This window comes from Notolepis coatsorum (assembly GCF_963971535.1).
Source record: "Notolepis coatsorum genome assembly, chromosome: 9".
In the NCBI taxonomy this organism is placed as follows: domain Eukaryota; kingdom Metazoa; phylum Chordata; class Actinopteri; order Aulopiformes; family Paralepididae; genus Notolepis; species Notolepis coatsorum.
Window position 1 is genome coordinate 104966433 of NC_140173.1, and position 14506 is coordinate 104980938.

The 14506-nt window shown below is 47.6% G+C and overlaps 1 protein-coding gene across 1 annotated transcript in view; it reads right to left on the reverse strand.

Annotated features, from left to right (window-relative positions):
* The window catches only part of LOC311234706 (inactive phospholipase D5-like), a gene marked incomplete at both ends in the record, with an annotated part of 538433 nt that overhangs the window by 16130 nt on the left and 507797 nt on the right, over nt 1–14506 (reverse strand). Inside the window, 2 exons of the mRNA XM_084321948.1 lie at nt 523–659; nt 13054–13251. Coding sequence (XP_084178074.1) covers nt 523–659; nt 13054–13251 — 335 coding nt within the window. The remainder of the gene's footprint in view (nt 1–522; nt 660–13053; nt 13252–14506) is intronic.

A 14506-nucleotide genomic window follows, 5' to 3' on the forward strand; every position in this document is an offset into this window, starting at 1 on the left:
ATGGGACACTTGATCTTTTTTTTCTTCTTTTTTTTGCATAGTTCTGAAAACATTAAATGTTTAATATAGGCATGTAAAGTAAAAAAGGCTACTGGGACACTTTTCTTTACACAGTTCAGTAACATGTCTTGTTTATTTTCGCTATAAGATGATGTGATGTCTTTAGAAAGCTAAGAAAATCCTTGTTTCAATAGTATATGAAACTCAAAATAATAACTTTATTTGTATAGCACTTTTTCATACATGCCCTTTGTTATTAATGTTTCACATTTTGTTTATCATTTTGGAAATAAATTCTATTTGAATAAATGATATTTTTTAAAGCTAACCTCACCTTTTAATTGCCAAATAATAACATACACTCTTACCAGGGGTCAAAACAATGCCATTTACTGCTTTTTATATAGAAATAAAATGTATATTATGTATAATTGAGTTTGGAATTTTGGCCCGGCCCTCCAACATATTTTCAGTTGCTCATTCGGCCCCCCGGGAAAAATAATTGCCCACCCCTGCTCTAACCTGTGTGGGCTCCTGTTGAGCAGGGGCAGGTAGTCAGTGATGGAGATGTAGATGTAGTGGCGTGCCTCCTGGATCACTCTGGAGATGGCCTCCAGGTCGCTGCTGCGGTCTTTGGGGATGAGCTTGTCCGGTGAACTCTGCCAGACAAGGAAGAATGAATCTGGTATTACTGGGAAAATACTTTTGTCCTATGAAAGAAAAAGAAAGAGGGTACTGTGTGCATGTGCATGAATGTGTGTGTTTTCAAGCTCTCTTGTGGGACATTTCAAGTGCTCTTGGAGGCCCTCTGGTGTTATTTGGTGTTAGTTTGCTTATGCGTCGGTCCGGCCCTGTGCATTGGTATGCTCACTATGCTGTTAATGTCCTAATTTCTCCCTCTCTCCCTCCAGCCTCCTTTTCCCCCAGGAATCGATATTTCTCTGGTCTGTGAGGTATTTATCTCATCAGTATATCTTAATCGCTCTAGAATCAAAGATCCATTTACATGCTTGTTATTAATGCAGGTTTGCTATTCCCAAACCCGGCATGCATGGAATTCATTTTCTCAGTTACGAGAAACTTGTCAGATGGGAGGGATTTATGTGTGCATGTCTGTGTGTGTGTGTGTGTGTTTTGTGCAAGTATGTGCACGAACATGAGTGTGAGTGTGTGTGTGCATGCATTTGTGCACGCAAGTACTGTATGTGCAGTGTAGTTGTGCACAAGTGTGTGCACGCATTCATGCACGTGTATGTACACAACACGCATTGTGTGTGTGTTAGAGAGAGAGTGTGGGTGTGTGTAATGGCATACAGTGATAAATTACACTTGTCATGGGATCCTACCTTCAGGGTCAACAGATGTCTATTGATTGACGTGGGCAAGCCTCATTTAAACCCTGTGTGTGTGTGTGTGTGTGTGTGTGTGTCTGGACGTCACCTGTTCCCGAAGAGGAACATCTATTCTCCCGCTGCCACCCAGCAGCTCCCCCGACAAGCACCAGGACCGCTTGCTCGCTCACTGCCGCCGTGGCAGCCACAGGACAGAACATTAACCCTGTTCTATTTCCCCCCAATTCCTGTGTTGCTCAATTTCCATTAAACACCCTTGAAACCGCTCCTTTCTCTTCTCGTGTATTCAGCAATTGGGCTGTGCTCCAGACTCCAGTTCTCACAGTATACCACGACCAAGATGACAGCACCAGCTGTACACGAGACCGAGGAATGGAAGAAGTTTCAGAAGCAGTCTGTGAGTATCATTAACGGCCAGACCGCCCGGGTAGACCAACTCGCCCGCTCCCTAGACGCCGTCACGGCACAGCTGGCCGCTCTCGCCCTCGACTCCGTTGAGCGAGAAAAACAGTATCTACTTGTCGAGGCACACTTGGCACAGCAGGGCTCATCAGCCGCTACCCCCGCTGCACCAAGCCCCCCGCATAGGGAACCCCCTGTCCCCGCACCATAACGTTATGATGGAAGCGTCTCCAAATGCCGTGCGTTTTTATTCCAGTGCTCGTTGGTGTTCGAACAACAACCCCACACGTTTCACAGCGATAGGTCTAAAGTGGCTTACCTGTCGGCGCTGCTCACAGGCGCGGCGTTGAGATGGGCCACCACTCTCCACTTCAACAATTCCTTCCTCTGCAATTCGTACTCACAATACGTCGACGACATGCGTAAGGTGTTTGACCACCCTCCAGATGACTCAGAGGGGGCCTCCGGCTTGTTTTCTATCCGCCAGGGAAGCCGCAGCGTAAGCGAATACGCTATCGATTTCCACATCCTCGCCGCCGGCTCCGACTGGGGGGACACACCGTTGCGAGGCGCCTTTCGCCAGGGCTTGAGCGACGCTATTAAAGACGAGCTTGCGTCCAAAGAAAGACCCACCTCCCTGGGCGAATTAATCCATTTGGCCAGAGAACTGGACCTGCGTCTTCGGGAACGTCGTCGAGAGAAAGCTAGCACCACTCGTCCGCCTGTACCCGATCCGCCTCGTCGCGCTGCCCGCGCCGAAGAAAATAGGTCCTCCGAGCCCATGGATCTCGACCGCTCACGTCTCCCTCCCAGCGAACGCCGACACAGGCTCGCTACTGGAGCATGCCTGTACTGCGGTCAAACGGGTCACTCGGTTGCCTCTTGCTCGCTTCGCCCAAACGACGGGGCTCGACAGTAGCGCTGGGCGTCTGTTCGAGTTTAGATATCGCTCCCAGCTCTGGCCCAAACATGCTATTCCGCGCCACGCTGTGTCTGAATAACCAAACACTCCCGTTATCTGCCCTGGTTGACTCAGGGGCCGACGAGAACCTCATCGACGCCGGAGTAGTTTCCCATTACAACATCGCTACTGACGCCCTGCCGATACCCCGTGACGCCCGGGGGTTAAACGGGAAACTACTCATGCGGATTACTCGCCACACCGTACCCCTTCGCCTTCTGCTATCCGGGAATCACAGCGAGAGTATTCGGTTTCACGTTACCAACTCTCCCCACAATCCCATTGTTCTTGGCATGCCTTGGCTCAAGTTACACAATCCCGTTATCAATTGGCCTACCGGCCTGGTGACCAGCTGGAGTGCCCACTGTCACGTTGCTTGTCTACAGTCGGCTCGGCCGCCACTAGAGGGCGCCGGTTCGTACCCCCCCAAAGAGAACATAGATCTGTCTGCTATTCCGCCGGCCTACCACAATTTCAAGGCAGTTTTCAGCAAACAACAGGCTCTCTCCCTGCCTCCCCATCGCCAATACGACTGCGCCATTGATTTACTCCCCGGGGCGCCACTCCCCGCTAGTCGCCTGTTCAACCTCTCGCGCCCAGAGAGAGAATCAATGGAGAAGTACGTTCACGAATCCCTGGCCTCGGGCATAATCACCCCCTCTTCTTCTCCTGTCGGCGCAGGATTCTTCTTCGTTTCCAAGAAGGATCGTTCCCTTCGCCCCTGTATCGATTACCGGGGTCTCAACAACATCACGGTAAAGAACAAATACCCCCTACCTTTAATCGACTCTGGTCTTGAGCCCCTGCAAGGTGCCACCATCTTCACAAAACTGGACCTCAGGAACGCCTACCACCTTGTCCGCATGCAGGAAGGAGACGAGTGGAAGACGGCCTTCAAGACACCACTCGGCCACTTCGAGTACAAGGTAATGCCTTTCGGTCTGACCAACGCCCCTGCTGTCTTCCAGGCCCTCGTCAATGACGTTCTCCGTGACGTACTCCACCGCTCCGTATTCGTCTACCTAGATGACACCCTGATCTTCTCCCGCTCCATGGAGGAGCATGTCCAGCACGTCCGCCGGGTCCTCCAGCGTCTTCTAGAGAACAAGCTGTTTGTCAAGGCGGAGAAGTGTGAGTTTCACGTCTCCTCCATCGGCTTCCTTGGCTACATCATAGAGGGCAGCAAGATCCGGGCGGACCCCGAGAAGATCAGAGCGGTGTCCGACTGGCCCCGTCCCACCAACGCTTCCTGGGATTCGCCAACTTTTCACCACCGCTCCCATCCTCGTCCAGCCGGACACGTCCCGCCAGTTCGTGGTGGAGGTGGACGCCTCCTGCACCGGAGTAGGGGCGGTTCTTTCCCAGCGCTCTGCCACCGACCAGAAGCTGCACCCCTGCGCCTTTTTCTCACGCCGCCTAACCCCAGCCGAGGTCAACTACGACATCGGGAACCTGGAGCTCCTGGCGGTCAAGCTAGCCCTGGAGGAATGGAGACACTGGCTGGAGGGATCGGAGGTCCCCTTCCTGGTTTGGACAGACCACAAGAACCTTGCCTACGTCTCAACGGCCAAGCGCCTGAACTCTCGCCAGGCTCGCTGGGCGCTGTTCTTCGCTAGGTTTAACTTCACCCTGACCTACCGGCCTGGTTCCAAGAACACCAAGCCAGACGCCCTCTCCCGGCAGTTCGTCCCTGAGGAGGGGTCCACACACCCCGACACCATCCTCTCTACCTCCTGTCTGGTGGCCATCGCCACCTGGGAGATCCAGTCCGTCGTCAGGGAGGCACAGCGTGCCCAGCCGGACCCAGGTAACGGTCCACCTAACCGGCTTTTTGTCCCTGACCTCGTCCGCTCCCAGGTGCTCGAGTGGGTTCACGCTTCCCGGTTCGCGTGCCACCCGGGGATCGACCGGACACTATCTCTGCTGAAGAGGCACTTCTGGTGGGTCACCATGAGAGAGGACACCCACGCTTTCGTCCTGGCGTGCACCGTGTGTGCTCGTGCGAAGGCCTCCCACCGACCGCCCACCGGACTCCTTCGTCCACTCCCAGTCCCCGGTCGGCCCTGGTCGCACGTCGCCCTGGACTTCGTCACCGGCCTTCCCCTCTCACACGGTAACACTGCCATCCTCACCATTGTTGACCGTTTCTCAAAGGCTGTGCACTTCGTTGCTCTCCCCAAACTCCCCTCTGCTGCAGAGACTGCTGACCTGATGGTACTCCACGTCTTCTGGCTCCATGGGATCCCAGCTGACATCGTCTCCGACAGAGGCCCTCAGTTCATATCCCAGGTCTGGAGGGCTTTCTGTCGGGCTCTGGGGGCCACGGTCAGCCTCTCCTCCGGGTTCCACCCTCAGACCAACGGCCAGTCGGAGCGGGCCAACCAGGACCTGGGATCCGCACTCCGCTGCGTGACAGCCCGGGACCCCTCCGGCTGGAGCGCCTTCCTGCCATGGGTGGAATACGCCCACAATTCCCTCTCTTCGGCGGCCACAGGTCAGTCCCCCTTTGAGTCATCTTTGGGCTACCAACCCCCGCTGTTCCCTGCCCAGGAAGAGGAGATCGCCGTGCCGTCGGTGCAGGACCATCTCCGTCGCTGCAGGACGATCTGGGAGGAGACGAGGGCTGCGCTGCTCCGGACTGCGGACCAGAACCGGCGCTTCGCCGACCGCCACCGGACCCCGGCTCCCGCCTATGTACCAGGTCAGATGGTATGGCTCTCGTCTCGGGACCTGCCACTCAAGTCCGTCTCACGAAAGCTAACCCCCCGTTTCGTGGGGCCCTACAAGATCCTGTCCCTCATTAATCCCTCTGTTGTCAGGCTCCAGCTCCCCCCCCATATGCGCATTCACCCTTCCTTCCATGTCTCCCAGCTCAAACCGGTGGTCTCCAGTCCCCTGTCTCCCCCTGCTCCAGAGCCCCCTCCTCCGCTGGTGATAGACGACCACCCAGCCTACGTGGTCCGGGAGTTGCTGGAGGTGCGGCGACGCGGCCACGGCTTCCAGTACCTGGTCGACTGGGAGGGCTACGGCCCGGAGGAGCGGAGCTGGATCTCCCGGCCAATGATCCTGGACCCAGCTCTCGTCCGGGACTTTCATCGGGCTCACCCTGACAGGCCTGGGCCGCCGGGAGGCGCCCGTCGAGGGGGGGGTCCTGTCATAATCACAGCACGGGCCTACTTCACTCCCCCTCCTTTTTCCCTCACGTCCTCCACACGCTCCTCTTCATCCCCCTCTCTATCCACTGCGCACTCCTCATCATCCTCTCTTTCTTCAGTCACCCCTTCCTTCACCCTCATTCACCCAGCTGTATTCCATCCCCCTAATTCACACACAGGCAAACACCCCACTCTCCCCAGCTGCACCCTATCCTCCCCTGATGAGGGGACTATATCTGCACCTCGACGCTGACCAGAAGCTGTCGTGGTATTAATTACCACTGCTCAGGTACGACGTCTCTGCCACAAGCTCTACTGCTAGATACCCTCCGTGTATTGGCTTACTCTAACCCGTTTCTCTCCTGTGCCCCAAAGGACCGCCGTCCCTGTCTGGACGTCACCTGTTCCCGAAGAGGAACATCTATTCCCCCGCTGCCACCCAGCAGCTCCAGCATCCCTGTCTGGACGTCACCTGTTCCCGAAGAGGAACATCTATTCTCCCGCTGCCACCCAGCAGCTCCAGCGTCCCTGTCTGGACGTCACCTGTTCCCGAAGAGGAACATCTATTCTCCCGCTGCCACCCAGCAGCTCCCCCGACAAGCACCAGGACCGTTTGCTCGCTCACTGCCGCCGTGGCAGCCACAGGACAGAACATTAACCCCGTTCTATTTCCCCCCAATTCCTGTGTTGCTCAATTTCCATTAAACACCCTTGAAACCGCTCCTTTCTCTTCTCGTGTATTCAGCAATTGGGCTGTGCTCCAGACTCCAGTTCTCACAGCTTCAAGCAATCGTCCTGTTCCAAATGGGTATACTTGTCACTAGGGATGTCCCGATCACATTTTTTTGCTCCCGATCCGATCTCGATCATGTGATTTTGAGTATCTACCGATACTGATCTTTCCCGATCCAATCAAATTATTCTTTTTTTTTATCCCAATTTCTCACATTACATTCACCCTGAATGTTGACGTTATCCAGGTGAAAAGTTAACTTCATTCAAGCGAGGCATTCCTTGACATAAATCATTTAATGTATAATTAAATCAAAGGAAATGCGATTGGGTCTGAGAGTATGGCTGGTCTGCCGTTCTGCAGCTGGATACTATTGGTTTGTTTTGGCAAAATTCTTCTGCTCTGTGTGACAATAAATAAATGAATGATGATATGCAATTTAAAACCAAAACTAAGGCCTCAGTATGAGTTTAAGACGAGAACATGGTCATGTTTGTTAAAAAAAATATATATATATATATATAATAATAATAATAATAATAATAATAATAATAATAATAATAATAATAATAATAATAATAATAATAATAATAATAATAATAATAATAATAATAATAATAATAATAAACAAAATCCAGATTTTTATTTTAAATTTTTTTGATCCCGATCTTCGGAAAATCACGTGATCGGCCCCAATCCCGATCACGTGATCGGATCGGGACATCCCTACTTGTCACACAGGCACGCGCTCCAGTCCGTCACGTTTTGAATGCGATGTTGCAAGCAGCATTTCTGGGGGCCAAGCGATCGCCCAGTTCAGAACGGGCATGTGTTCCCAACAGGCACTCGCTCCTAATGGCCCTGTTTTGAAGGCACACTGCACTAGTTTGTGTAAAAGCATGAACGACATCCATGTACATGCACACACACATGGATACTTGTCTGTGCTGTTGTGTCTGCGTGTGTGCGAGTGTTCAAGTGCCTGCATGTGTATGTGTGCCTGTATGTGCAAGTACCCCAAGTGTGTGTGTGTGTGTGTGTGTGTGTGTGTGTGTGTGTGTGTGTGTGTGTGTGTGTGTGTGTGTGTGTGTGTGTGTGTGTGTGTGTGTGTGTGTGTGTGTGTGTGTGTGTGTGTGTGTGTGTGTGTGTGTGTACGTTTGTGCATGCATAAGTAAGTGTTTGCCGCCTGGGGAAGGACATTGCTCATTGAAACCCAACTGAGAACATGTGTTGTCTCGCAGAAAGACATCTCTAATTTCTACTCAGGGAAGGAGGCTGGGAAAGACGGCGTCCTGCTGACATATAGCTTCATGAAGAATGGCCCTTCCTCACCTAGCTGTCACCTTCACTAGAGGAAATTACTAATCTCACTGAGGACTTTGTTCAGATTAACATTATCCACAGCTCATGAAAAACCATGAGCTCAGAGCCAGGTATTTTGCCATGCAAACAGTATTGCAGTATATATATATATATATATATATATATATATATATATATATATATATATATATATATATATATATATATATATATATATATATATATATATATATATATATATATATATATATATATATATATATATATAATATAATTATTAACAAAACATATTGTACTGCATATGCATACGAAAAGACAAAGTTACACATTATGCCATTAATATCCTGAGACATTAAGAGTGCATCATTGATTAAAAAATTCAAATAATAAATAAATAAATACATAATTTATTTATTATGTATTTATTTATTTATTATTTGAATTTTTTAATCAATGATGCACTCTTAATGTCTCAGGATATTAATGGCATAATGTGTAACTTTGTCTTTTCGTATGCATATACAGTACAATATGTTTTGTTAATAATTGCATACAGTACATGCTAAATGTGGGATGACTGATTTTGAACTTTTTTTACTCCATGAGACTTGAAAGTGGTTTAGAAGTTGCTAGGCATAATTCATCCTTCTGAAAACCACTGAGTTGTTTAACAAGTTTCAAGTTTCTTTAATAGTTGTCATACAGAATACTTTTATACAAAATGCTTCTTTCTGTTATGCTCCAGAGACTGTGCTAGACCAGTGGTTCCCAAACTGTGGTGCGCGCACCCCTTGTGGTGCGCGAGCGCCCTCTAGGGGGTGCGTGACATGAAAAGGCTAATGGTGGTAATTTTTTTTTTTTTTTTTTTACAATAAAATTTCATACAAATCTTAGTCAAACCTTTAGTATTATGGATATTAAACATGCTGGCAGAGTATTGTCGTGAACATTTTAATTAAATAAAGAAATTCCCTATCCATAGTCGCCGTGGGAAGAGATAAAATAAAAAATTAAATCTGTGCACGGAGACCAGCAACAATCTTTTCTAACAGAAACCCATTGGGTGGTGCGCACTGCGCAAGCTAGGTCGGGAGGTGACAGGGGGTGCACGGCCAAAAAAGTTTGGGAACCGCTGTGCTAGACAAAAGATAAGTATGAAATAAAATAGTATAGCATGTAAAAATAGAAGTAAAAAATAGAAGTCACGTACGTAGACACAGTGTTCAGTATATACATATGTACAATGTTCAATGCAGAATAGAAGTAACTGAGTTACCATACAATATACAATATACTAATATACAATATACTATATAGTGCAAAGCAGAAATGGGATGAGGTACAATTTAGGTACAATTTACAGTAAGGTGTACTGAGGTATGGGTTGTAGTGCAAATCCTTTACCAATAAATAGAACGTGTGTTTAGGTGTTCTAAAGTGTGGAGAGTGGGTGCTGCAGTGTGTTGTTTGTTTAAAGTGAGTGTGTGCGTGTGGATGTGTGTGTTGTGAGTGCATTTGATGGTTGTTGCATAGTGTTATTGTTCGTTGAGCAATCTGATGGCCTGGGGATAGAAGCTTCTTCTGAGTCTTTCTGTGCTTGCCATGAGACTCTGGTATCGCTTGCCTGACCGCAGCAGTTCAAAGAGGCAGTTGTTTGGGTGGCTGGAGTCCTTGATAATTCTCTTAGCCTTACCCCTGCACTTGTTTACTTGTTTAACACTCTACTACAAGCCCCGCACATCAAACTTATGCATTCAGTTGGGTGCGCTTGTTAACTCCCGGGTGCTCCTGGTTGCTGCGCGAATTTTGATAGCCTATAGTAGAGTAATACAGTAACATTAGCATTGGCGGCACGGTGGTGTAGTGGTTAACACTGTCGCCTCACAGCAAGAAGGTCCAGGGTTCGATTCCCATCGGGGACCAGGTTTCCGCGTTGCCAGGTACCCCAGGCGGGGTATCTCCCGGGCCTTTCTGTGTGGAGTTTGCATGTTCTCCCCGTGCTCGTAAGGGTCCCCCCCCCCCCCCCCCCCAATAAGAGAAACCCAATGGAAAAACATGCACAACAGATCGCTGACGCTGTCGCGTCCCTGACGAAGACGGGCATGAGCACTTGGATTGGTCCCCGGGCACGGTACCTCACCGATGCCCTGTCTGCACCCGGCTGCCCTTGGGGGGAGGACGACGGGATGCGTCTATGCCTTCTACAACGCTGTTCGGTTTCCGGGTTCCTCTGATTGGCCACTAAGCCCACGTGACCCTACGCTAGCACGCCCCCCTTATGGCTGAGAGTAGTGGCAGGCAGAGAGCCTTGCTACTACTAGCCGAGTGATGAATGAAAATCTATCTGTTTCACCTAACAACACTATTGCTCCGTGATCATAGCCATCCATCTCTAAAGCTAACCACTATTTGTAAAAGCCACAACCACGTTACCATATGTAATAATGTAAATCATTGTGTCGTTGTACATATTGTGTATACACCGTTAGAAGCTAACGTAGCTTAACTTGGTAGCTATTGTTGTGCTAACGCCATACCCCGACACCCAGCTTGTTAGCCAGCATGAATGCCCGATTTTGTATACCCTTGTCCTCACAAGTATTCTGCCAGGGAACTTATAGACATGACAATAGTAGTAGTTATAAGGTGTTTGTGTCGTTGTACATATTGTGTATACACCGTTAGAAGCTAACGATAGCTATGAGCTAACTAACGCTACAAGCTCAAACACCCTACAACCACCACTATTGTCGTGTCCGAAAGCTCCCCCGGCAGAACACCCGCCAGGACAAAGGCACATAAAGAGGAGAGAACCACCCCAAATCGGGCACTCATGCCAGCCAACAAGCGACCTGCGTCTATGCCTTCTACATCGGGCATTCATGCTGGCTAACAAGCTGGGTGTCAGGGTATGGCGTTAGCACAACAATAGCTACCAAGCTAAGCTACGTTAGCTTCTAACGGTGTATACACAATATGTACAACGACACAATGATTTACATTATTACATATGGTAATGTGGTTGTGGTTTTTACAAATAGTGGTTAGCTTTAGAGATGGATGGCTATGATCACGGAGCAATAGTGTTGTTAGGTGAAACAGATAGATTTTCATTCATCACTCGGCTAGTAGTAGCAAGGCTCTCTGCCTGCCACTACTCTCAGCCATAAGGGGGGCGTGCTAGCGTAGGGTCACGTGGGCTTAGTGGCCAATCAGAGGAACCCGGAAACCGAACAGCGTTGTAGAAGGCATAGACGCCGACGGGATGGGTTAAGAGCAGAGCTCAATCGCACAGCGACCCTGAGAAATACAATTGCATGTGTGTGTATTCCTGTGTGTGCATGTGTATTCCTTTATTGTGTTTTATCCATTTTTGACCAGCGTTGTTGACACTGTTATTGTCTTGTCTTTTAAAATGTTTTTGTCCTACGATTTGTGTCAAAATAAAGTATTCAAACAAAGCAAACAAAACAAAGTACAAGTTCCTAAGTTATTGAACCACAACCTTTTCTCCAAAGAAAATACATATTTAGTGTTTTTGGAACTTAAAACCTTCATATCTGGAGTAGGGACAGGCGTGAGTAATCGATTACTGAAGTACGTAGCGTTCATATCAGTACTATTGATACGGACATGCCGTTCCATGAGTGGAAAGACCTGCTGCAGACAGAGTGGAGGTAATGTCATTATTACAAATGGTATCTGACAATACGCATTAGCATTGGGTATATTGCTGTGCATTGTTATGTCCTTGGAGTGAGACATAATAAAACCAGTAGCATCTGTGTGTGTGTGTGTGTATGACTGCGCAATATCTCGTTATTGCTGCTCTCATGCACTTTAAGATGCAAAATAGAAATAGACAATTACTCAAGCACTACTCGAGTAATTCATCTGAGTACTTGATCTAGGAAAACTTTACTCATGCTCATATAACTCAGTGAGTGGCACACAGGCTGTTTTGTGTTTTTCCTTCAGTCATGGCGTGCTTTATCGGGGGGGTGCGTCTTGGATGGGGATGTGGTAGGGATTGATGTGTCGGGTGTTTTGGGGGGACTGACTGTTCCGGGGGGGGGTTCACATGCCTTCGAGCGACATTGTACTTTTGTACTTATTTTATGCCATTATTAAGTCTGCACGTTTACATTGCACTACTTTTATTGTTCAAGTTCAAGTTTCAAGTTTCTTTATTAGTTGTCATATAGAAGTACAGAATACTTTACATGAAATGCTTCTTTCTGTTTTGCTCCTGAGAGTGTGCTAGATAATAACAAGATAGTATAAAATAAGTATAATATAAGTATAAAATAGAAAGTCAAGAAAGTCAAGTACGTAAATAACAAAAATGTTCAGTATACCTATATACAGTATGTACAGTATATACAGTGCAGGTACAGTACAGTATTGTCTTTTATACCTATTCTTATGTCTGCAATTTAAGCATTGTTTTTTTATCTGTCAATCTGTGTGCTGATTTTATGCCTATATGTTCATTTTATACTATATAGATCAGTGGTCTCAAACTCAATTGACCTGGGGGCCGCTGGAGGTAGAGTCTGGGTGAGGCTTGGGCCGCATCAAATATTATAAATATATATATTTTTTTTCAAAATCAACTCTGCCTCTGTTTGTTATTTAAGATGAGGTCGGACTCGGCACTGACAGATTTGTGTTCATTGTGCTGCTTTTATAAAGCCTCAAATGATGGCTTACAATATTTCATGAAAGCAAAGTGTTTTGTTTGTCGAAGATTTAAAAAGGTTTAAACTTTACAGCACTGACAAAGTTGAACAAAGTGCTGTACAAGTCCCACAACATTAAAAAAATAAAATAAAATAAAAATAAACATTTATATAAAAAAAAAGATTTATATATTTTTTTACTTTGGTGTGAAGTAGGGGGCCGCAAAATATCATCCAGCGGGCCGCAATTGGCCCGCGGGCCGCGGGTTTGAGACCCCTGAATAGATAGTTATTCATATTTATTGTTATATTGTAGAAATGTGTGCATTGAAATCTCTGTAAAGACTCGACGACATTGAAAATGAGGGTGACCTCTATTGTCTTTTCAAGTAGAAATAAAGGTTGATGATGATCCCTAATCTGGAGCAAAAGGTCAGTCACTCACAGAGATGTAGGCCTGAGCCTTGGTGCTGTTGAGCGTGAGCTCCAGTGGCTCATCTCTGTTGAAGAGGGCAAAGATGCGCTTGGACCAGAATGAAGGGATGAAGTCTTTGTACTGAAGGCCCCAGTAGAGGCTGAACACTCTGTGGAGATCCAGAGCTAGACAGCTACAGTCATACACCAGCACGCCCAGCTCCTTCCTCTGAGGAAGCAAAACACACAACAGAAGCATTATCACTGAGAGAATGTCTACATATTCACGGTATTATGTCACAGTGTTTGTTTGACCGCTTCAATGGAATTGACCCGTTCTTGATCCATTTGCGATTGGAGGATCAAGAAAATAATGCAGGGTTTGAGATAGGTCAATTGTGTTGCTAGGGGATAGCTTTGACTATAGTTGATGTTTCTGTCAAATGTTCTGTTTGTTTTTGTTGTCATGTTACATCTTCGCTATGTCATAAATAATCATTATCACGCTCACCATCACCATCATCATCATCATCATCATCATCATCATCATCATCATCATCATCACCATCATCATCATCATCATCATCATCATTATCATGTCAGGGAGGCCTGGTGGTTAGAGAAACCACCGCAAATGGAAGGTCACAGGTTCGATCCCCGTACATCTGCCAATGATGCCCATCCCTGTCAAAGTAAGACACTGACAGCCTAGCTGCTCCGGTGGCACAGTGACCCTGACCCTGAGCTTGACCTGGTGACCTGCTGACATGTCACAGTGACCGGCTGACCGTGAGCTTGACCGGCTGACCTGCTGACATGTCACAGTGACCCTGACCCTGAGCTTAACATGTATGTGTGTCTCAAAGGGATACATGAATAAATACATACCTATACTTACTATGTGTTGTTGCCTTGTAATATGGTTATAGGACTAAAGCTGTAAATCATTTTACAAATAGTCATCATCGCCGTCATTATCCTCAGTATAGTATATTTCCTGTTTGTTCATCTCTATCGACATATCCTCTCTCATTGAATCTGTCTCCACCAATTTATCTCTCCCTTACATACATAAGGGCATGCACAAACACATACACAAACACACACAAGAACATGCACACACACACACACACACACACACACACACACACACACACACACACACACACACACACACACACACACACACACACACACACACACACACACACACACACACACACACACACACACACACACACACACACACACACACACACACACACACACACACACACACACACACACACACACACACACACACACAATGGCCCTCCAGGCTGTATCCTCTCATGTCCCTGGTCAAGGCAGTGGCTAAGCCAGGCTCATCCAATTACAGGCCTCCTCCCAGCGCCATGGCAACCTCTCTTGACAGTGGGTGACGTGACACCACACTCATTCCCTCCTCTCTTTTCTCTTCTCTCTGTTCTCTCCCCCGCTTTGTT